At 41.6% G+C, this 25,870-nt stretch overlaps 1 protein-coding gene across 1 annotated transcript in view; it reads right to left on the bottom strand.

The window, feature by feature from the left end:
• Positions 1–25,870, bottom strand: part of LOC141253083 (interferon-induced GTP-binding protein Mx2-like) — a 70,605-nt gene that overhangs the window by 1,341 nt on the left and 43,394 nt on the right. Inside the window, exons 13-16 of the mRNA XM_073670839.1 lie at positions 24,586–24,727; positions 21,144–21,308; positions 12,769–12,845; positions 9,555–9,767 (exon numbers count right to left, since the gene is read on the bottom strand). Coding sequence (XP_073526940.1) covers positions 9,555–9,767; positions 12,769–12,845; positions 21,144–21,308; positions 24,586–24,727 — 597 coding nt within the window. The remainder of the gene's footprint in view (positions 1–9,554; positions 9,768–12,768; positions 12,846–21,143; positions 21,309–24,585; positions 24,728–25,870) is intronic.

The raw sequence follows: 25,870 nt of genomic DNA, 5'->3' as shown, positions 1-25,870 counted from the left end.
CAGACTGGGTGTGTGTGCAAGGAGGAGATTTCCTGAGGTAGCAAGCTCTATATCTGTACTGGAAAAGTGGCAGTCTGCATCCTAATACTACCAAAACATACTGGGAAGTTAATAGTCAAGGAAGGAAAGCTCAGCTGCAGTGAGTATGGCTGGGAGCCCAAAGAGTTATATTTGTAAGTTGTGGGGACCCGGAGACAGCACAGGTGAAGTGGGGCTGAAGAGGCAATGTGTAGGCTGGATTATGGAGTCTTAGTGTCACGCCAGGTGTGGGAAAGACTTAGTGCAACACAGAGGGAAGAGGGAAAGGGAGCCCAGACACTAGGGAAAGGGGGAAGTGGAGACCTCCTAGTCTGGTCTAGTGTCACCCTGTCTCAACTACCGTCCCTATATTGCCTCTTTAGAAATCGCCGCACGCATTCCTCGCCCTGACTTTCCCTGACATATGGCTAAGGCCAGGGATGGGAGGAGATGAGAACTAGTCGATCTCCACTAAACTCTATAGACAACAAGGGTAGACAAACAGGGGAAAATTGCTTAGCTTTAGATGATTCCAAATGTGCACATGGCCTCAAACTCCAGAGAGGACAAAGTACTGCTCTTGCTAAGCCTCACAAGTAGAAAAGAATATAGCCGGCACCTCCGTCTCAGACACACCAGGTATATATACTCCCAAGCCAGGGAGTTAATTACCAGAGGGAGGTAGCCGCTAGGTCCTAGAGACAGACTCTCATCTTGGAAGATGTCTATAATGCCAAACGTAGAGATCTTCTGCAACCAACTTCAGGGCGACTGTCTGTCACCTATGATACACCCGTGACAGTACCCATCCCCCTCCACGAGTGGCCTCCGGACACTCAGGACTGGGTTTCTCAGGAAAAGAGGTGTGGAATGAGCGAACCAATCTGGTAGCGTTCACCTCTGACGCTGAAACCCACATCCTCTCCTTTGGACCATAGCCTTTCCAGTGCACCAAGTATTGTAGAGAATGACGTTGGAGACGAGAATCTACAATCCTCGAAATCTGGAACATCTGATTACCATCAACCATTACTGGGGGCGGTGGTAGAGGTGAGGGCTCAAGAGGTTCGACATACTTTTTGAGTAAGGACCTGTGGAACACATTGTAGACCTTAAGGGCCTGAGAAAGTTCAAGACGAAACACTGCTGGGTTAATGACAGCAGTTATTTTATAGGGACCAATAAACCTAGGTCCCAGCTTCCAAGAAGGAACTTTCAATCTTATATTCCTGGTAGACAACCACACAAAGTCATTCACATTCAGATCCGGACCTGGCAAGCGTTTTCTGTCAGCCATACGTTTATACCTGTCTCCCATGAACTTTAAAATTACTCAGAACACCCTGCCATACCGAGGAGAGTGACGAAGCAAACCATTCCTCTTCAGGAACTCCTGAAGCTCCTCCCCCGCTGAAGGTACCAAACTGTGGATGATAACTGTATGCTCCGAAGAACGGTGACCTGACAGTGGATTCTTGACGATGATTACTATTGGCAAATTCTGCCAGCGGTAAGTAGGGTGTCCAATCCTCCTGATTTTTGGAGATGAAACACCTGAGATAGGTCTCCATGTTCTGATTGACACCCTCGGTCTGACCATTCGACTGAGGGTGGAAGGCAGAGAAAAAGGACAGCTGCACCCCCAGTCGAGAACAGAATGCCTTCCAGAATTTGGAAACTAACTGGGTTCCCCAATCTGACAACACATCGAAGGGAACCCCGTGAAGCTTCACAATCTCATTTATGAACACCTAAGCAAGAGTCTTGGCATTTGGAAGTGCAGGCAATGCGACAAAGTGAAACATTTTACTGAACCTATCTACTACCACCAAAACTACAGTTTTGCCTGCAGAGGCCGGTAGTTCAGTAATAAAATCCATGGACAAGTGTGTCCATGGCCTACTAGGGATAGGTAGCAGAAGAAGAGTACCAGGGTATGCAAAACCTTAGTACGCGTACAAATGCTACAAGCAGCTACGTGTTCAATCACAATGCAACCCCGTCAACCAAAAACGACAAGAAAGAAGTTGCTTTACCACCTGGATGCCCAGCAAGCACAGAGTTATGATGTGCCTTAATTACTTTGCGGCACAGATCAGATGGTACAAATAACTTTCCTGAAGGGCAGGAGGCACAGTTTAGGATTAAGTGCCGATATACCCCTTTCTGTAATATTGAGCCAGGGCTCTCATGGTCACCACCACCTGGGAATCTCTGGGACAAAGCATCAGCCTTGACATTTTTGACCCCTAGACGAAAAGTGACAACAAAATTGAACCTAGTAAAAAACAGGGACCATCTGGCTTGCCTAGGTTTGAGACATTTAGCTGACTGGATATATGACAGATGACAGGTTCTTATGGTCAGTAATAACAGTAATAGGATGGACAGCCCCCTCCAACCAATATCGCCATTCCTCGAACGCCAATTTGATCGCCAAGAGTTCCCTAGTACCCACTTCATAATTTCTCTCAGCTGAAGACAATTATTTAGAAAAGAAGGCGCATGGATACCATTTACCAGGAGACGAACCCTGAGACAACTCAGCCCCAACCGCGACATTCGACGCATCAACAATAAAGGGTTGAGAAACATCGGGTTGACTGAGAATACAGTACAGACCAAAAGTTTGGACACACCTTCTCATTTAAATATTTTTCTGTATTTTCATGACTTTGAAAATTGTACATTCACACTGAAGGCATCAAAACTATGAATTAACACATGTGGAATTATATACTTAACAAAAAAGTGTGAAACAACTGAAAATATGTCTTATATTCTAGGTTCTTCAAAGTAGCCACCTTTTGCTTTGATGACTGCTTTGCACACTCTTGGCATTCTCTTGATGAGCTTCAAGAGGTAGTCACCGGAAATGCTCTTCCAACAATCTTGAAGGCGTTCCCAGAGATGCTTAGCACTTGTTGGCCCGTTTGCCTTCACTCTGCGGTCCAGCTCACCCCAAACCATCTCGATTGGGTTCAGGTCTGGTGACTGTGGAGGCCAGGTCATCTGGCGTAGCACCCTATCACTCTCCTTCTTGGTGAAATAGCCCTTACACAGCCTGGAGGTGTGTTTGGGGTCAGTGTCCTGTTGAAAAATAAATGATGGTCCAACTAAATGCAAACCATTTGGAATAGCATGCCGCTGCAAGATGCTGTGGTAGCCATGCTGGTTCAGTATGCCTTCAATTTTCAATAAATCCCCAACAGTGTCACCAGCAAAGCACACCCACACCATCACACCTCCTCCTCCATGCTTCACGGTGGGAACCAGGCATGTAGAGTCCATCCGTTCACCTTTTCTGCGTCGCACAAAGACACGGTGGTTGGAACCAAAGATCTCAAATTTGGACTCATCAGACCAAAGCACAGATTTCCACTGGTCTAATGTCCATTCCTTGTGTTCTTTAGCCAAAACAAGTCTCTTCTGCTTGTTGCCTGTCCTTAGCAGTGGTTTCCTAGCAGCTATTTTACCATGAAGGCCTGCTGCACAAAGTCTCCTCTTAACAGTTGTTGTAGAGATATGTCTGCAGCTAGAACTCTGTGTGGCATTGACCTGGTCTCTAGTCTGAGCGGCTGTTAACCTGCGATTTCTGAGGCTGGTGACTCGGATAAACTTATCCTCAGAAGCAGAGGTGACTCTTGGTCTTCCTTTCCTGGGGCGGTCCTCATGTGAGCCAGTTTCTTTGTAGCGCTTGATGGTTTTTGCAACTGCACTTGGGGACACATTCAAAGTTTGCCCAATTTTTCGGACTGACTGACCTTCATTTCTTAAAGTAATGATGGCCACTCGTTTTTCTTTATTTAGAATTTGTATTATGGCAAGAAAAAAGCAGTTAACAGTCTATTCAGTAGGACAATCAGCTGTGTATCCATCTGACTTCTGCACAACACAACTGATGGTCCCAACCCCATTTATAAGGCAAGAAATCCCACTTATTAAACCTGACAGGGCACACCTGTGAAGTGAAAACCATTTCCGGTTACTACCTCTTGAAGCTCATCAAGAGAATGCCAAGAGTGTGCAAAGCAGTCATCAAAGCAAAAGGTGGCTGCTTTGAAGAACCTAGAATATAAGACATATTTTCAGTTGTTTCACACTTTTTTGTTAAGTATATAATTCCACATGTGTTAATTCATAGTTTTGATGCCTTCAGTGTGAATGTACAATTTTCAAAGTCATGAAAATGCAGAAACATTTTTAAATGAGAAGGTGTGTCCAAACTTTTGGTCTGTACTGTAGGTGCAGTGGAAAATGATTCTTTAAGGAAGAAAAAGCCTGGAGGGAAGCATCTGAGCATTTGGAAAAATCAGACCCCTTCTTAGTCATGCCAGTAAGGGGTTTCACAATAACAGAGTAATTTTGGATGAATTTCCGATAAAAATTAGTAAAGCCCAGAAAATGTTGTAGAGCCTTCAGGTTCTCGGGACATTCCCAGTCAAGGATTGCATGGATCTTCTCCGGATCCATCCGAAAACCCGAAGATGACAATAAGTAACCCAAAAACTGCACTTCCTGAACCGCGAAAACACATTTCTCTAGTTTGGCATAACGTTTGTTATCCCTTAATATCTGGAGCACCTGCTTAACATGCCCCCGATGAGTCTCAAAATCAGGTGAGTAAGCCAAAATATCGTCCAGATAGACCACCACAAACCTCCCCACCAAATGATGGAAAATATAATTTATGAAATGCTGGAATACCGCAGGTGCATTGGTCACACCAAAAGGCATAACCAGACTCTCGAAATGTCATTCCGGGGTATTGAACGCTGTTTTCCATTCATCCCATTCTCTGATTCTAACCAGATTGTAGGCTCCCCTTAAATCCAACTTGGAGAATACCTTAGCTCCCACAACCTGGCTGAACAAATCAGGAATCAGAGGAAGAGGGTATGGATCACGGATGGTAATTTGATTTAATTCCCGGAAATCTAAACAGGGACGTAGACCACCATCTTTTTTCTTCACAAAGAAGAACCCTGCTGCCACGGGCGAAGATGAGGGTCTGATATGTCCCTTCTCCAGACTTTCCGCAATAAAATCCTTCATGGCTTGTCTCTCAGGGCCAGAAAGATTATACAGTCTGGACTTCGGTAGTTTAGCTCTGGGGGTCAGGTTAATAGGACAGTCATGAGCACGATGATGAGGCAAATCCTGACACCCCCTCTCAGAATAAACATTCTCAAAACCAGGCAGAAAAGCAGGTAAAATTTCCGTAGAGACAGTAGCAAGGGAAATATCTAGACAGTTCTCATGGCAGTAATATCTGGATTATGTTTAACAAGCCAAGGTATATCCAAGACAATCGGTGTGGAAAGATTGTCCAGAACATAGTAAGGAATGATTTCACAATGAACTGACCCCACCCTCAGTTTCACATTATGTACAATCTGAGTAAATGCTTTCTGTGCAAGTGGCGCCAAGTCAATGGCAAAGATGGAAATAGGTTCAGTTAAAGCACAGCAAGCAAGACCATGAGTTATCACAAACTCATCATCAACCATGCTGACTCCGGCTCCACTATCAACAAACACAGAAATTTTCTCGGTTTTGCTCTCTAGCACCACCTCGGCTGTCAGGACAAAGCGGGAACTGCAGTTTGGCCACAAATGCACCCCTTGTTTATCCAACTCCAGACTACCAAGAGTTAATCGAGTCTCCTTTTGTTTAGGAATTGAAGGACAGGTCCCAACAAAATGTCCCTTTTTCCCACAAAAACAAACAACATACGCCTTTTTTCTTGTGAATCTCTGGGGAGATGTATGATGTAGAGACACCCCCTAACTGCATGGGTTCCTCCACCTCCCCCACTACTGGTTCACTCCCAGACCGCTCCCCTGGCAGAGGTACACAACCCGACAAGAAGGCCCAGGGAAGGTGGTCTCACCCGTCTGTCCCGAAGGCGTCTATCAAGACGTATGGCCAAAGACATGGCAGCCTCCAAGTCTCCAAGGACTGAGGGCTGAGGGGTTTCATAAACTGCCAAGGCATCTTTCAACCTTTCAGTAAGCCCCTCACAAAATTGAATTCTAAGGGCTGAGTCATTCCACTTGTAATCCGTCGCCCATCTACGGAATTCCAAACTGTATGTTTCCACTGACTGATTTCTCTGCTGAAGGTGACGTAGCCTAGACTCAGCCTAGGCGATTCGGTCAGGGTCATCATATATGAGGGCCAGAGCTCCAAAAAAACCCTTCCACAGACTGGAGACAAACCGAGTCCTGCGGTAACGAAAACGCCCATGACTGAGGATCGCCCTGCAATAGAGAGATCACAATACCAACCCGTTGCTCCTGATTACCGGAGGAGAAGGGACGAAGTTTGAAATGCATCTTGCATGCCTCCTTAAATACAGAAATCTTGTCGCTACCTCCTGAAAACCTGTCCTTGAGGGCAACCTTGGGTTCAGGCTGGACAGACCTACCTGCAGAGACCCCACATTGGCGACCTGTAACCGCTGATTCTGTTGCTGTACCTCACCGCGGAGGTCATTCACCTCCAGAGACAGCCTGTGCAGCCACTCTGCAAGCTCTGCCACTGAACCCATACCAAGGGAGAAAGGAAAAAAGAAGGTGCACGCTCAAAAAACACAGAGAGAAAAAAAAAAAAATGTCAGTTTTTTTTTTTCTTTTCAAAACGTGCTCGGCCGGTTATAATGTCACACCAGGTGTGGGAAAGACTTAGTGCAACACAGAGGGAAGAGGGAAAGGGATCCCAGACACTAGGGAAAGGGGGAAATGAAGACCTCCTAGTCTGGTCTAGTGTCACCCTGTCTCAACTACCGTCCCTATATTGCCTCTTCAGAAATCGCCGCACGCATGCCTCGCCCTGACTTTCCCTGGCGTATGGCTAAGGCTAGGGATGGGAGATGAGCACTAGTCGATCTCCAGTAAACTCTATAGACAACAAGGGTAGACAAACAGGGGAAAATTACTTAGCTTTAGACGACTCCAAATGTGCACACGGCCTCAAGCTCCAGAGAGGACAAAGTACTGTTCTTGCTAAGATTCACAAGCAGAAATAAATATAGCCGGCACCTCCCTCTCAGACACACCAGGTATATATACACCCAGACCAGGGAGCTAATTACCAGAGGGAGGTAGCCGCTAGGTGCTAGAAACAGCCTCTCATCTAAGAAGATATCTGTAATGCCAAACATAGAGATCTCCTGCAACCAACTGCAGGGCGACTGTCTGTCACCTCTGATACACCCGTGACACTTAGTGAAGAAGTACTGAACTTAAAAGTTACAAAAAATGGGCTGTGGACAGCGAAGGACTGTTACTGAAAATGGAGTATTCAAGTCACCTATGCCTTATTGCTTGATATACAAGCTTTCTTGGCCTTGTTATATGATATATGAATGGTATATGAGAATATGAATAATAAAAAAAAACTTTTTCTCCACTCATGGTTATTGGTTGGGTGAAGCCATTTATTGTCAAACTACTGTGTTTTCTCATTTTAAATCTTAATGACAACCAAAAACATCCAAATGATCCTAATCAAAAGTTCACATACCCTGGTGATTTTGGCCTGATAACATGCTCAGAATTTGACACAAATGGGTTTGAATGGCTACTAAAGGTAACATCCTCACCTGTGACCTGTTTGCTTGTAATCAGTGTGTGTGCATAAAAGCTGAGTGAGTTTCTGGGATCCAGACAGACTCTTGTATCTTTGATCCAGCCATTGATGTTTCTGGATTGTGAGTCATGGGGAAAGCAAAATAATTGTCAACGGATGTACGGGAAAAGGTAATCGAACTGTATAACACAGGAAAGGGATACAAAAAAATATCCAAGGAATTGATAATGCCAGTCAGCAGCGTTCAAACTGTGATTAACAAATGGAAAATCAGGGGCTCTGTAAAAACCAAACCATGGTCAGGTAGACCAACAAAAATTTCAGCCACAACTGCCAGGAAAATTGTTCGGGATGCAAAGAAAAACCCACAAATAGCATCAGCTGAAATTCAGGACTCTCTGAAAACTAGTGGTGTGGCTGTTTTAAGATGCACAACAAGGAGGCACTTGAAGAAAAATGGGCTGCATGGTTGAGTCGCCAGAAGAAAGCCATTACTGTGCAAATGCCACAAAGTATCTCGCCTACAGTACGCCAAACAACACAGAGACAAGCCTCAAAACTTCTAGAACAAGGTAATTTGGAGTGATGAGACCAAAATTGAACTTTTTGGCAACAACCATAAACGTTACATTTGGAGAGAGATCATCAAGGCCTATGAAAGGAACACCATTCCTACAGTAAAGCATGGAGGTGGATCGCTGATATTTTGGGGATGTGTGAGCTACAAAGGCACAGGAAACTTGGTAAAAGTTGAAGAAAAGATGAATGCAGCACGTTATCAGCAAATACTGGAGGCAATTTTGAACTAATCAGCCTGGAAGCAGCGCATTGGACGTACTTGGACGTTCCAACATGACAACGATCCAAAACACAAGGCCAAGTCGACCTGTCATTGGCTACAGCAGAACAAAGTGAAGGTTCTGGAGCAGCCATGTCAATCTCCTGACCTCAATATCATTGAGCCACACTGGGGAGATCTCAAGCGCGCAGTTCACGCTAGACAGCCCAGGAATTTACAGGAACTAGAGGCTTTTTGCCAAGAAGAATGAGCAGCTTTACCATCTGAGAAATTAAAGAACCTCATCCACAACTACCACAAAAGACTTCAAGCTGTCATTGATGTTAGAGGGGGCAATACACAGTATTAAGAACTGGGGTATGTGAACTTTTGATCAGGGTCATTTGGATGTTTTTGGTTGTCATTATGATTTAAAAAGAGAAAACACAGTCGTTTGACAATAAATGGCTTCACCCAACCAATAACCATGAGTGGAGAAAAAGGTTTTTTGTTAGCATTCATATTCTCTGAACAAGGCCAAGAAAGCAAAAATTCTGCCGGGGTATGTAAACTTTTGAGCACAACTGTGTATATATATATATATATATATATATATACATATATATTTTACTAGCGCTAACAGTAGAGTTCACTTTATTTTTATTAAGTGGACTGAATCCTTCCTTGCTATTGCTTTACATCTAGGGTTCCAGTGTCAATCTGAGGGTTTGTCATCTGAATGTTAAACATCTACAGCAAATAACATCCCACATACCCAGAGGAAGTTATCACTGGTGTTTATGGTCACCATAGAACACCTTGGCCAATATGACCCTTACATGCTGTCGGACCAAACTGTCACCACTATCACTCAGGCTCTCAACAAGCAGAAAGATAGGAGGCAGGAGAGCGGTGTCCTCCTACAGATAACATCCTGAGCACTGGGGGACACAGACAGAAGAGGGTCTCTGTGCAATAACAATATATGGGTTCTTTGCAGCCCGAGAGCTCCTAAAAATGCAAAATTGCACCTGCTTTGGAGAAATGGGCCCATTTAACTCTTGGGTCCCTGTGTTGCCACACGGGTTGCTCCAATAATATATCCGCCCCTGATCCTCAGACAACTCCTTTAACTAAAAGCAATTTGTGGAACTCTGACACTCACCTGGAAGTATGACTTTAAATGAAGTGTCAGTTGATTGACAGACAGCTGACTCTGCTCTCCTTGAGGATCATTGGCAGCTGACAATCGTGCACCATGCAGCTCCTTACAGTACAGACTGTCTTGACAGTGAATGATCTTCTCCATTCTGAACTGCAGTTTGATCGTCTCCTCGGCCTCCTCTTTTTGTCTGTGAGAAATCTCTTCAAACTTAACCTTGTGAAATAAAATGAGAATTTAGTGAGGAATTTACACCAAACCACAACAATTACACGTATAGAGGATGAACAATTAGACAAAAATACAATGTAGATGTAACAAATCCACGGGCACGACCACACATAATCTCTAGGTGATACATGCTCGTGTAGCAAAACTTATGTACCAAAAGGTGGGCTATACGAATACACTTGAGGAAGTATTTAATGTGATGTTACGTATGGAGATATACAATCCCCCTACTTTCCCTGGGGTCTCCGTTATCGTTTCTGGTCTTTATTTTTTACACTAATTCACTTTATTGCTTGATGGTTGGATTTTGTACCAGTATTAATCCTGGTTTTGGCATATCAGCTTTAAAGATGATGTGTCATGTGTGCAAAGAAATTTAAGATAAATACTTTGTGAAAATCCCTGAACTCCCCTGATTCTGCTGCTCTTTTCCATTTTGCGCTGCGTCACTCCGTTGCAGAGATATTCATGTTTGTTGCGTTTAGAGTGCACTCTGTGAAATCTCTGCTTGTTGCGCAACTGAGCATTTCTTCAGTCTTCCCTGAGGACCTCTCCCTCTCAGATGCTGCCAATCACAGCTCTGCAATGTCTGAGAGTCCTGAATCAACAGCCGAGCTGTGATTAGTAGGGTCTGGAAGGGAGGAGTGAAGAAATGTCCAGTTGGTTTTCAAGCAGAAATTTCACATACTGCTCTCCACAAGCTATAAATGTTAATATCTCGGAAGTGGAGCAACGCAGTGAAAAACAGAAAAAAAAAGACAGACTTGGGAAGTTCAAGGATTTTTACAACATATTTAACTCAGTTTTTTAAATGAGGTTTTCTTTAATATATGCATATACTTTCTTACACTACATACACTACCGTTAAAAAGTTTGGGGTCATTTAGAAATTTCATTCTTTTTGAAAGAAAAGCACATTTTTTTTCAATGAAGCTAACATTAAATGAATGAGAAATACACTCTATACATTGTTAATGTGATAAATGACTATTCTAGCTGCAAAAGTCTTGTTTTTATTGCAATATCTACATAGGTGTATAGAGGCCTATTTCCAACAACCACCATTCCAGTGTTTTAATGATACATTGTATTTGCTAACTGTGTAAGAAGCTAATGGATGTTTAGAAAACCCTAGAAAACCCTTGCACAAGTATATAAGCCCAGCTGAAAACGGTTTGGCTGATTTGAGAAGCTATAAAATTGACCTTCCTTTGAGCTAGTTGAGAATCTGGAGCATTACATTTGTTTGTTCTATGAAACTCTCAAAATGGCCAGAAAAAGAGAACTTTCATGTGAAACTCGACAGTCTATTCTTGTCCTTAGAAATGAAGGCTATTCCATGCGAGAAATTGCCAACAAACTGAAGATTTCCTCCAACGCTGTGTACTACTCCCTTCAGAGGAGAGCACAAACAGGCTCTAACCAGAGTAGATAGAGAAGTGGGAGACCCCGCTGCACAACTGAGTAACAAGACAAGGACATTAGAGTCTCTAGTGTGAGAAATTGACGCCTCACAGCTCCTCAACTGGCAGCTTCATTAAATAGTACAAGCAAAACGCCAGTGTCAAAGTCTACAGTGAAGAGGCGACTTCGGGATGCTGGCCTTCAGGGCAAAGTGGCAAAGAAAAAGCCATATCTGAGACTGGCTAATAAACGGAAAAGATTAATATTGGCAAAAGAACACAGACATTGGACAGAGGAAGGTTGTAAAAAAGTTTTATGGACGGATTAATCAAATTTCGAGGTGTATGGATCACACAGAAGAACATTTGTGAGACACAGAACAACTGAAAAGATGCTGGAAGAGTGCCTGACGCCATCTGTCAAGCATGGTGGAGGTAATGTGATGGTCTGAGGTTGCTTTGGTGCTGTTAAAGTGGGAGATTTGTACAAGGTAAATGGGATTTTGAATAAGGAAGGCTATCACTCCATTTTGCAACGCCATGCCATACCCTGTGGACTGCGCTTGATTGGAGCCAATTTCACCCTACAACAGGACAATGACCCAAAGCACACCTCCAAATTATGCATGAACTATTTAGGGAAGAAGCAGGCAGCTGGTATTCTATCTGTAATGGAGTGGCCAGCGCAGTCACCAGATCTCAACCCCATTGAGCTGTTGTGGGAGCAGCATGATCGTATGGTACGCAAAAAGTGCCCATCAAGCCAATCCAGCTTGTGGCAGGGGCTTCAGGAAGCATGGGGGGGAAATGTCTCAAGACTACCTCAGCAAATTAACCGCTAGAATGCCAAAGGTCTGCAATGCTGGAATTGCTGCAAAGGGGTCATTCTTTGACGAAAGCAAAGTTTGAAGGAGAAAATTATTCTTTCAAATAAAAATCATTATTTCTAACCTTGTCAATGTCTGGACGATATTTTCTAATCATTTTAAAACTCATTTGATAAATAAAACTATGATTTTTCATGGAAAAAAAAATTGTCTGGGTGACCCCAAACTTTTTAACGGTAGTGTAATTGCACTTATACATTTTCTTTGGCCAGGGACCTTTGTGTATAGGAGGCAGTGGGTAAGTCTGTCCACTTATCATGATGGGCCAAGTTGATTTTCGAGTATAGTAAATGGTGCTTCTTTAAATGTTTTTAATCATTTATGTTACTTCCGCGTATATTGCATTGAAGCTTTAATTAACTTGTATTCAGGATACCCACTAGAGTCCACTACGATTAATCGCATAGCCCTTTGTCTATTTTTTTTTAAATAAAATGTCGATATCATTGGTGGCATATAGCATTGTTGAATATTTAAACCCTATGTATAGAATTATAATATAATATATAATATAATTTATATAGTGTATAATGAACAGCCCATTACAGCAGTGATGACTAAATTGTGAAATTTGTCAACTGGATACGCAAAACTTCCAAAATTCCGTGACAGCGAAAACGTTATAACATTGCAGTTATTATGAAGTGTCAGAAAGGGATGATATTTGGAATTTGGTTTCTGATATTTGAGTCTTACCATAGCGGCTGTCTGAAGATTATGGAATTGAAGGAAACATCTTGATGCGACTTCCATGAAACATTTATTGATGAGTTCTGTGTGGAGATAATTTTATTCATTAATAATTCAAATTTGATGAAACATTCAAATCCTAAACTAAAAAAATGGCTTCTGTGTTTTTATTTGGCAAAACCCCATTCTACAAAACTATGGCCCCAATTCATCGTGTTTTTTTTTGTAAACTGCTTGAAATGTTACAAATTTTTTCGTGCATCTTGCACTTACATAAAAAATTTGCAACTTTTGGTGCTTTTAAGAAGCATGAACTTTCTAATGAAAATAACGCTTCTTCCTCCAGTGCACTCTGCATTAAGACATGCGTACAAAACACGAGTCTTAATGAACCTGGGTGTAAGGGAGTATCTTAATTGTTTGCATTTGTTTATACTTATCTTAAAGGTAAAATTCTGGGAAATAAGGATACACTGTGATATACATGTATACATAGGTCAGAGCATGAGGGGGTTGAGCATAAAAAGATAATCCTTGAGCCTTGCTCCACCCCTGCAGGGCCGAAACGAATCATAACACAATGCACCAGTTATTCCTAAACTATTGGTTTTAGTTTAAAGTTTTTTAACATCAGTGATGTTCATCGCTCCCCATGTGACCTCATCAGGTCTAGTCAACGACAGCAGAAGAGAAGGACAAAGAGGAGCAGATCAGAGGACCAGGTAGCACCAGAACAGGGACAGGGACGGCTGAGGAGAGAGAGCGCAATAATTTATTTTAATTAAAACCCCTTCCTGATTGATTCAAATTGAATCTCCCTTAATTGTGCGAATCTGTCCAACTCGAATCTCGGGCAATTCACTCAATTTCAATTGTCTTGATTGTTATTTGGGGATCATTGAGTATATTTTAGAGTAAATTTACATATACTCTAAATCTTTACATTTTTTTTTTAGTGGTAATGATGTATGTATAATGCAAAAGGGAAAAAAATCACTTGTTCCAAGTTCTTGTGTTAATTTTCTCACACAACTCAGAAATTTGTTAAAGGGAATCTGTCAGCAGGTTTTTGCTACCTCATCTTAGAGCAGCATAATTTAGGCAAAGAGAAGCTGAATCCAATGATGTATCACTTAGATTACTGGGTGCAGCAGTTCTGACACAAGCAGAGCTTTTAGATTTATAATGAAGCAGAGCTGAGAAAGCTAACCCCACCCACACCAGGATCTCTGTGTGCAAAGTCCATAGACAGTGAGCTGCTTATCACAGCAGGGGGTATTGCCAGACTGATGTCATTCAGCAATGTTAATCTGTTAGTGATAAATCCTTCACAGTTAGTAAACAACAGCACGCTCTTTGACAAGTGACAAATCTCAGAATTCTGTGTTTCAGCCTCTATCTCCTGCTGTCTTCAGATTACATAGCAAAAACCAGCTGACAGATCCCCTTTAATTTATTCCCTACATAGTCATGAAGATCTGACTGCTGGCGGCACCCACTAGAGGGAGCTCTGGAGTCCATGGCATACTAATGCTATTGTTAGATTCTATTGGAATACACCGGTGCACCATGTTTCTTTTTACCTGTAGCAAAAATATAACTGATGACTTTCCAGGACTTAACATGGAGCACAGGTCCCATATGTTCTCATGCTCTATCAATAAAGTTTTGCTTAGATCCATGACAAGTTAGGGGAGTGGTGCATAAGCTATTCCACATGACCCACTTCATTAATGTCAATAAACTGCATCGCCTTCATATGACAGCATGGGACCTAGTGAATGGAAGAAGTGGCTGGAGGACCAGAATGAAGATAGAAGACAGAAGAACCAATAGGAAGGTCATGTATGGGGATGGTCAAAAGAGAGGTAAGTTTAACAGTTCTACTTTTTTACCGCCCCCCCCCCCCAGCAGATTCATTTCATATCGATACAAATCTAATCCCCTCCTAAGTTGAGTGAATTTACCAGAATTACATTTTGGAAGATTTGCTCATCCTCGATACCAATGTCTTACCAGAAAAGAAGCCGAGCACTATAGGTACTATAGCAAAATAATTGTCATGTGAGTGAACAGTGTATGGCGTTTGCAATATATATCTCGTGTGTGAGTGTTGTATGCCATTGAGTAATGTGTGTGCAGTATCTAATGTGTGTGCGACATGTATCTAATGTGAGTGATGTGTGCGACATGTATCTAATGTGTGAGTGATGTGTGCAACATGTATCTAATGTGTGAGTGATGTGTGCGACATGTATCTAATGTGTGAGTGATGTGTGCGACATGTATCTAATGTGTGAGTGATGTGTGCAACATGTATCTAATGTGTGAGTGACGTGTGCGACATGTATCTAATGTGAGTGATGTGTGCAACATGTATCTAATGTGTGAGTGATGTGTGCGACACGTGTCTAATGTGTGAGTGATATGTGCGACATGTATCTAATGTGTGAGTGATGTGTGCAACATGTATCTAATGTGTGAGTGATGTGTGCGACATGTATCTAATGTGAGTGATGTGTGTGACATGTATCTAATGTGTGAGTGACGTGTGCGACATGTATCTAATGTGAGTGATGTGTGCGACATGTATCTAATGTGTGAGTGATGTGTGCGACATGTATCTAATGTGAGTGATGTGTGTGACATGTATCTAATGTGTGAGTGATGTGTGCGACATGTATCAATGTTAGTGATGTGTGTGACATGTATCTAATGTGTGAGTGATGTGTGCGACATGTATCTAATGTGTGAGTGATGTGTGCAACATGTATCTAATGTGTGAGTGATGTGTGCGACATGTATCTAATGTGTGAGTGATGTGTGCGACATGTATCTAATGTGTGAGTGATGTGTGTGACATGTATCTAATGTGTGAGTGATGTGTGCGACATGTATCTAATGTGTGAGTGATGTGTGCGATATGTATCTAATGTGAGTGATGTGTGTGACATGTATCTAATGTGTGAGTGATGTGTGCGACATGTATCTAATGTGTGAGTGATGTGTGTGACATGTATCTAATGTGTGAGTGATGTGTGTGACATGTATCTAATGTGTGAGTGATGTGTGCGACATGTATCTAATGTGTGAGTGATGTGTGTGACATGTATCTAATGTGTGAGTGATGTGTGTGACATGTATCTAATGTGTGAGTGATGTGTGTGACATGTATCTAATGTGTGAGTGATGTGTGCAACATGTATCTAATGTGAGTGATGTGTGTGACATGTATCTAATGTGTGAGTGATGTGTGTGACATGTATCTAATGTGTGAGTGATGTGTGCAACATGTATCTAATGTGAGTGATGTGTGTGACATGTATCTAATGTGTGAGTGATGTGTGTGACATGTATCTAATGTGTGAGTGATGTGTGTGACATGTATCTAATGTGTGAGTGATGTGTGTGACATGTATCTAATGTGTGAGTGATGTGTGCGACATGTATCTAATGTGTGAGTGATGTGTGTGACATGTATCTAATGTGTGAGTGATGTGTGTGACATGTATCTAATGTGAGTGATGTGTGCGACATGTATCTAATGTGTGAGTGATGTGTGCGACATGAATCTAATGTGTGAGTGATGTGTGTGACATGTATCTAATGTGAGTGATGTTTGTGACATGTATCTAATGTGAGTGATGTGTGCGACATGTATCTAATGTGTGAGTGATGTGTGCGACATGTATCTAATGTGTGAGTGATGTGTGTGACATGTATCTAATGTGTGAGTGATGTGTGCGACATGAATCTAATGTGTGAGTGATGTGTGTGACATGTATCTAATGTGTGAGTGATGTGTGCGACATGTATCTAATGTGAGTGATGTGTGCGACATGTATCTAATGTGAGTGATGTGTGCGACATGTATCTAATGTGTGAGTGATGTGTGTGACATGTATCTAATGTGTGAGTGATGTGTGTGACATGTATCTAATGTGTGAGTGATGTGTGCGACATGTATCTAATGTGTGAGTGATGTGTGTGACATGTATCTAATGTGTGAGTGATGTGTGCGACATGTATCTAATGTGAGTGATGTTTGTGACATGTATCTAATGTGAGTGATGTGTGCGACATGTATCTAATGTGTGAGTGATGTGTGCGACATGAATCTAATGTGTGAGTGATGTGTGTGACATGTATCTAATGTGTGAGTGATGTGTGTGACATGTATCTAATGTGAGTGATGTGTGCGACATGTATCTAATGTGTGAGTGATGTGTGTGACATGTATCTAATGTGTGAGTGATGTGTGTGACATGTATCTAATGTGTGAGTGATGTGTGCGACATGTATCTAATGTGTGAGTGATGTGCGCGACATGTATCTAATGTGAGTGATGTGTGCGACATGTATCTAATGTGAGTGATGTGTGTGACATGTATCTAATGTGAGTGATGTGTGCGACATGTATCTAATGTGTGAGTGATGTGTGCGACATGTATCTAATGTGTGAGTGATGTGTGCGACATGTATCTAATGTGAGTGATGTGTGTGACATGTATCTAATGTGTGAGTGATGTGTGCGACATGTATCTAATGTGTGAGTGATGTGTGCGACATGTATCTAATGTGTGAGTGATGTGTGCGACATGTATCTAATGTGTGAGTGATGTGTGTGACATGTATCTAATGTGAGTGATGTGTGCGACATGTATCTAATGTGTGAGTGATGTGTGCGACATGTATCTAATGTGTGAGTGATGTGTGCGACATGTATCTAATGTGAGTGATGTGCGTGACATGTATCTAATGTGAGTGATGTGTGCGACGTGTATCTAATGTGTGAGTGATGTGTGTGACATGTATCTAATGTGTGAGTGATGTGTGCGACATGTATCTAATGTGTGAGTGATGTGTGCGACATGTATCTAATGTGTGAGTGATGTGTGCGACATGTATCTAATGTGTGAGTGATGTGTGCGACATGTATCTAATGTGTGAGTGATGTGTGCGACATGTATCTAATGTGTGAGTGATGTGTGCGACATGTATCTAATGTGTGAGTGATGTGTGCGACATGTATCTAATGTGAGTGATGTGTGTGACATGTATCTAATGTGTGAGTGATATGTGCGACATGTATCTAATGTGTGAGTGATGTGTGTGACATGTATCTAATGTGTGAGTGATGTGTGCGACATGTATCTAATGTGTGAGTGATGTGTGCGACATGTATCTAATGTGTGAGTGATGTGTGCGACATGTATCTAATGTGAGTGATGTGTGCGACATGTATCTAATGTGAGTGATGTGTGCGACATGTATCTAATGTGTGAGTGATGTGTGTGACATGTATCTAATGTGTGAGTGATGTGTGCGACATGTATCTAATGTGAGTGATGTGTGCGACATGTATCTAATGTGTGAGTGATGTGTGTGACATGTATCTAATGTGTGAGTGATGTGCGTGACATGTATCTAATGTGAGTGATGTGTGCAACATGTATCTAATGTGTGAGTGATGTGTGTGACATGTATCTAATGTGTGAGTGATGTGTGCGACATGTATCTAATGTGTGAGTGATGTGTGCGACATGTATCTAATGTGTGAGTGATGTGCGTGACATGTATCTAATGTGAGTGATGTGTGCGACATGTATCTAATGTGTGAGTGATGTGTGTGACATGTATCTAATGTGTGAGTGATGTGTGCGACATGTATCTAATGTGTGAGTGATGTGTGCGACATGTATCTAATGTGTGAGTGATGTGTGTGACATGTATCTAATGTGTGAGTGATGTGTGCGACATGTATCTAATGTGTGAGTGATGTGTGCGACATGTATCTAATGTGAGTGATGTGTGTGACATGTATCTAATGTGTGAGTGATGTGTGCGACATGTATCTAATGTGTGAGTGATGTGTGCGACATGTATCTAATGTGAGTGATGTGTGTGACATGTATCTAATGTGTGAGTGATGTGTGCGACATGTATCTAATGTGAGTGATGTGTGTGACATGTATCTAATGTGTGAGTGATGTGTGCGACATGTATCTAATGTGTGAGTGATGTGTGCGACATGTATCTAATGTGAGTGATGTGTGTGACATGTATCTAATGTGTGAGTGATGTGTGCGACATGTATCTAATGTGTGAGTGATGTGTGTGACATGTATCTAATGTGAGTGATGTGTGTGACATGTATCTAATGTGTGAGTGATGTGTGCGACATGTATCTAATGTGTGAGTGATGTGTGCGACATGTATCTAATGTGTGAGTGATGTGTGCGACATGTATCTAATGTGTGAGTGATGTGTGCGACATGTATCTAATGTGTGAGTGATGTGTGCGACATGTATCTAATGTGTGAGTGATGTGTGCGATATGTATCTAATGTGTGAGTGATGTGTGCGACATGTATCTAATGTGTGAGTGATGTGTGTGACATGTATCTAATGTGTGAGTGATGTGTGCGACATGTATCTAATGTGTGAGTGATGTGTGCAATATGTATCTAATGTGTGAGTGATGTGTGCGACATGTATCTAATGTGTGAGTGATGTGTGTGACATGTATCTAATGTGTGAGTGATGTGTGCGACATGTATCTAATGTGTGAGTGATGTGTGCAATATGTATCTAATGTGTGAGTGATGTGTGCGACATGTATCTAATGTGTGAGTGATGTGTGCGACATGTATCTAATGTGTGAGTGATGTGTGTGACATGTATCTAATGTGAGTGATGTGTGTGACATGTATCTAATGTGTGAGTGATGTGTGCGACATGTATCTAATGTGTGAGTGATGTGTGCAATATGTATCTAATGTGAGTGATGTGTGTGACATGTATCTAATGTGTGAGTGATGTGTGCGACATGTATCTAATGTGTGAGTGATGTGTGTGACATGTATCTAATGTGAGTGATGTGTGTGACATGTATCTAATGTGTGAGTGATGTGTGCGACATGTATCTAATGTGTGAGTGATGTGTGTGACATGTATCTAATGTGAGTGATGTGTGTGACATGTATCTAATGTGTGAGTGATGTGTGCGACATGTATCTAATGTGAGTGATGTGTGTGACATGTATCTAATGTGTGAGTGATGTGTGCGACATGTATCTAATGTGTGAGTGATGTGTGTGACATGTATCTAATGTGAGTGATGTGTGTGACATGTATCTAATGTGTGAGTGATGTGTGCGACATGTATCTAATGTGTGAGTGATGTGTGTGACATGTATCTAATGTGTGAGTGATGTGTGTGACATGTATCTAATGTGAGTGATGTGTGCGACATGTATCTAATGTGTGAGTGATGTGTGCGACATGTATCTAATGTGTGAGTGATGTGTGCGACATGTATCTAATGTGAGTGATGTGTGTGACATGTATCTAATGTGAGTGATGTGTGCGACATGTATCTAATGTGTGAGTGATGTGTGTGACATGTATCTAATGTGAGTGATGTGTGTGACATGTATCTAATGTGAGTGATGTGTGCGACATGTATCTAATGTGTGAGTGATGTGTGCGACATGTATCTAATGTGAGTGATGTGTGTGACATGTATCTAATGTGTGAGTGATGTGTGCGACATGTATCTAATGTGTGAGTGATGTGTGCGACATGTATCTAATGTGTGAGTGATGTGTGCGACATGTATCTAATGTGTGAGTGATGTGTGTGACATGTATCTAATGTGTGAGTGATGTGTGCGACATGTATCTAATGTGTGAGTGATGTGTGCGACATGTATCTAATGTGTGAGTGATGTGTGCGACATGTATCTAATGTGTGAGTGATGTGTGCGATATGTATCTAATGTGTGAGTGATGTGTGCGATATGTATCTAATGTGTGAGTGATGTGTGCGACATGTATCTAATGTGTGAGTGATGTGTGTGACATGTATCTAATGTGTGAGTGATGTGTGCGACATGTATCTAATGTGTGAGTGATGTGTGCGACATGTATCTAATGTGTGAGTGATGTGTGCGACATGTATCTAATGTGTGAGTGATGTGTGCGACATGTATCTAATGTGTGAGTGATGTGTGCGATATGTATCTAATGTGTGAGTGATGTGTGCGACATGTATCTAATGTGTGAGTGATGTGTGCGATATGTATCTAATGTGTGAGTGATGTGTGCGACATGTATCTAATGTGTGAGTGATGTGTGCGACATGTATCTAATGTGTGAGTGATGTGTGCGACATGTATCTAATGTGTGAGTGATGTGTGCGACGTGCCCAGGAGAAGATCCTGACAAATATCTTGTACAGAAGCCCCTTTGCTGTCAGTGTACACCCACTTTTGGGCCAATTATAGTGTCTTAATTGCAATATCATTTACAGGACCTATAAAAAAAAGCGAACAACAGTGCCCAACTTAAATAATCCAGTCTTAACTAAAGTAGCCTTACCAGCGACCTCCCGTAACAGACAGACCGCCGGACCTTGAAACGTCATTATATGTTTCCTTAAAATGCTCTCAAACTTCCTGTAGTTGATGAATCCCTTGAGCTCGCGGCCTCTATATTGACTCTCATAAGCATCTCCTCTGGTATCATTTTTCAATTCACCTATGACTAAAACATTAAGATTTCATAGAAAGGAAAAAATCAGACACAATCACAAGGTCTCATTATACAATATTATATCTACAGATGGGTAAGATGTTTCATATCCATTTCACTATAATTTATGATCATAGACCACATAAAGGTCGAGCCGAACTTTGATGTGGTCACAAATCAACAGGCGAGCTCAGAAAACAAAAACAAAGAAAAAGATAAAAGCTACAACCTCTCACTCAGAAGGGCTCACTGACAAATGTTCTCACCTCATTTTGTAGCTAGTAGTGTTCAACGAAACAAAAAACTTGTAAAAGTAATGTGGTGCTGAATTTTTAATGAAACCCAATGGAATAAAATAATTTTTAGGACAAATTGCATGCATTTAAGTGAAGAAAATGTTCTAAAATAAATTCTGACTGTTCCAGCTGAAGTCATTGGGGGTATAGATATTTTGAAATTCAAATTCATTACATTTAAAAAACAAAATTTGATACACACCGAATTGCAAGACTTGCAAAGCCTCAAATTTGCCTGAAAATGCTCTGAAGTCTCCTAGGACTGTATCCAACCCCTTTCAAGCTCATTAATGTAAACACAGCCTTACTAATGACAAAGGGACTTCAATCTTAAAAATCATTGACAATCTGTAGTAACGAACAGCCTGCTTAATAAGACAATGCACTGACAGACTTTTCATGCTTCTTAAAATGAAAAAAAAAAAAACGGTCCAAAAATTATTCCTTTTTTTGACCACGCAGACTGTTGTATTGCTTCCTTTTGATCAGCATGTCCGATTTCAAACGTCTAATCGAATTGTTCCTCCAGGAATACTCCGCCAGACGACATGTCAGTAGGCGGCTTTCTTACAGAGAACACCGGAACTATCAGCTGAATGAACGCTCCTGATGCTGTCGGCCGAATGGTCATCCAATGCATGGTTCAGCCGACAGCCATCTAATGTGTATGGCAGACATTAGTAACGAAAAATGTCACTACAACTGCCTTTTATATTCCCAATCCTGGGCAAAGGCCCAAACCTGTGCTGAGTTCCACAGGGGAACTTCCCACAAGTGAAAAAATGAAAAATTGTAGTTATGGAAGACCAAGAATGTTGTTTAAAACATGTTCCCATTTTCTGTACAATGTTCAATCCTAGGCTGGGTCCTACTAGGAAAAACCACACTAGTTGATGCCACAAAAAAATCATTCTATACGTTAAAAATGATGCAAATAAGATAAAAAATTATAGTAATGGAAGCCTGTGAATTTTTGTCTGAAAAACTCTTGACTTTTGTCCCCAGCCTGCGCAGGTGCCCAATCTTTGCACACGGTTCTACCGAGGAAATTCACTCCAGTTTATGCTCCAAAACTCACAAAAAATGATAGTGAAGATGATTATAGTAATGGAAGAGCATGAATTTTTGCTTACATTTATTTTGCCTTTTGTGCCCAGCCTTGCACAGGTGCACAATCTTGCACTTGATCCACCTACAGAAAATTCAAACTACATGCACAAAACAGCATTGAAAAGAAAATTGTAGTCATGGAAGAACATGAAGTTTTGTTTGAAAAAAAAAAAAAACGTTTGGCATTTTGTGCACAATGAAATTGAAGATGTGCATCATTTGTGGAAAAATACGCAGCATGTCCATTACTTTTGCGGACACGCAGCGTAATTGCCGCCATTGACTTGCATTGAATCGCTTAATATCCGCATCACTACATGTGCACACGCGGATATTAAGAGATTCAATGTGCGGATGGTACCCGGATGTGGAGAAGAGGAGACTCTCATCCAGACCCGGGTACCATAGTACATTTAAAAAAAAAAAAGTAAAATAAAGAATATACATTATACTTACCTTCCGATGTCCCCCGGTCTCATGTACGATGCGTCCTGGCTCCCCGGCCGCTCGCGATGGTGTAAAAGGACCTTCCATGACTTCATTTAGTCATGTGACAGGTCACGCGACCGCTGAAGTCGGCGGCCGCGTGACCTGTCACATGACTAAATGACGTCATGGAAGGTCCTTTTACACCACCACGAGCCTTTCAAGAGACCGGACACACCGGAGAGAAGACCGCGGACCATCAGAAGGTGAGTATAATGTTTTTTTTTTATTATTTTTTACCATTTTTATTCTTTTTTTTTAACTATAAACTTGGTCACACTATATATGCCGGTTGCATGGATTTATATAGTGTGCCCAAGTTGTCAAGCACTTTTCCAAGTGATGCTAAAATCGCTTGGAAAGTGCTTGATAACCCGCATGTGGAAATGCATGCAAAAACGCTTGACAAACGCTTCTACCTGGCAGGGAAAACGCATGTAAAATGCGCATGCGTTTTTCCTGCCAGGGAGATGCAGAAAAAATCTGCAGCATTTCTGCATCGTGGGCACTTAGCCTAAAGTGGGTGAATATGTAGTGCCCCAAAGTTGTATGTGTTTTCCCCTTTAAGATGTAGCAGAGCCAGCAGCTATCTCATTATGTCTGCCTAATGTTTATATTCCCTTTGCAGAAAATGTACAGGATGGTTTATATAGGCATAGAGTGATGTACTTATTGTGTTCTGCTATTAGATTACCAAGAGTTAATGATTTAGCCCTGCTTTCCATATATGGCAATAAGGTCACATGGTTAGACCACGTGCCAAGGCCCTGAGCTGAGTGCAGTGTGTGCTCAGAAGGAGAGAGGAGCAGACATGTGTGGTGTCTGGTCTGGCCTGTGATAAGCTGAGGAACAGGTATGGAAGCTGAGATCACATGAGAGACCACAGTGGCAGCTGCAATCAGCTGTGTGATAAGGACCTACAGATAAGCAGAAGCCAGGACTCAGGAGTCACTGCACCATTTCTGTATCTGCATTATTATACTGGGAAGTAACTGTGCTTGCTGCATTGAAAAAGAAACTCTGCGGAATCATCTGTCTGGATTTATCTGTATTTGTTTGCAAGAAGTAAAGTTTACCAACCTAGCCTTCTCTCTGTTTTCTGGACTATCGGGTGCACAACATACCATCACGCCATGAAACAGAAGTTAATACAGTGCACCCTGGCATCACAAACGCCTTTTTTTTTTTTTACTTTTATTCCTGCCTTAGTGAAGCGATAATACTAGCACACCACATGTGTGTGACCTATGGCAGAGTAGTGCATCACTGGCATTACACTAGCACTTCTCCTATCTCTCCCCTCCCATCAAATTAATCAAAATATCTATAGTCATTTCAATCCAGCCCTCCCTCCTCCAACTTAGACCTCTTACCCCCTTACGTTTTTTTCTACTTACACACGTCACATGATTCTTTCATAGACTTTTCGAACATGTCAAAAAGTCTTCGCAAATTTAAGAACAGATTTAAGTCTTCACTGCTTCCTTCTTCATCTCCGTTTATCACCTTAATAATTCCTTCGGTAAATTCTTGAATTTTCTGATGAAATAAAGAGAAAATTACATGCTATAAAAAGAAATCCATAGCAGCGTTTTTGGGGTTCCTGCTTTGGAGTTATGTTTGGTTGGTTAAGTGAATTTATTCAAGTGGAATTGTATTCTACTCAAATTTTACAAAAATCTGTGTTCTACAAAATAAAGATTTTTTGTAATTCGCTTCATGAGAATTCAGCAAAATGGGAACAAGTTAGATGCTATTTTACTGAACCATAAAAGGCTGGCAGAAGGTTAAAAAAGAAAGAGACTAATGCTCACCTCAACGCTCACCTATACCACTGCCCTCTGTCCAGTATACTGCACCTATTTCTGTCGCCTTCCGATGCATCTCTGGTCTCTTCACTGTAGGTTGGGAGTTCTGGAGGTCATTGCAAGTCTTAAGGATGTGACACAGGACGTAACATCACAACGTGCACCATGTTGGCAAGGAACACAGATGCATTGAGACCTGGTCACTCCCGGAAGTCCTAGCCTAGAGTGAAGAGGCCAGAGATGTTACACAACTGGGCCAGTGTGCACCAACAGACTTGGAACCGTGACGGAGAGCTGTGACAGTTCAACCTTCATCTTTGCAGACCGATAGTTTTACCAGAGGAAGAAAAGCTGTGGTGCCCACCAGAGACCGTCTGCAACATAGCTGGCTATAGGAAATACACTGAATGTACCGGCACATATTAATCCTAGTATTTAGACCCACAATTTGTCAGGTCCATAAATACTGTTGTGCTGGTTATACAGACCCATATAGAATGGCAGACCATTCGGAAAATTGTCCAACAAGAGAACATCCGAATAACAATCAAACGGAAACTAGATTAAATCAGCATAAAAAAACTTTATTATGAAGTAGAAGGGTTAGGTGGCACTACATGCACCAGCATGACCGTACCAAGATGCCAAGTAAACAATCATTAGTAATACACTTAAATACAAAAATTCATTTGTTCCTCAAATGGGACCAGCAGCAGCAAGGGGAAACACATAATGGAATAAAACGAACATAGTTCCATGAAGATTACATATGTAGCAAAAACCTCATCAAATGCTTAAGTGATGACAGATTATAGCCTATACAATTTTCATATAGAACATAAAGAGACAGGAGTAAATACTCACTCAAAGGGTG

This window comes from Phyllobates terribilis, unplaced genomic scaffold (genome assembly GCF_046119375.1).
Source record: "Phyllobates terribilis strain yellow unplaced genomic scaffold, ASM4611937v1 Scaffold_2__4_contigs__length_985480577, whole genome shotgun sequence".
In the NCBI taxonomy this organism is placed as follows: Eukaryota; Metazoa; Chordata; class Amphibia; order Anura; family Dendrobatidae; genus Phyllobates; species Phyllobates terribilis.
Note: the sequence above shows the minus strand (reverse complement) of the source record. Positions and strands in the feature narration are given on the sequence as shown.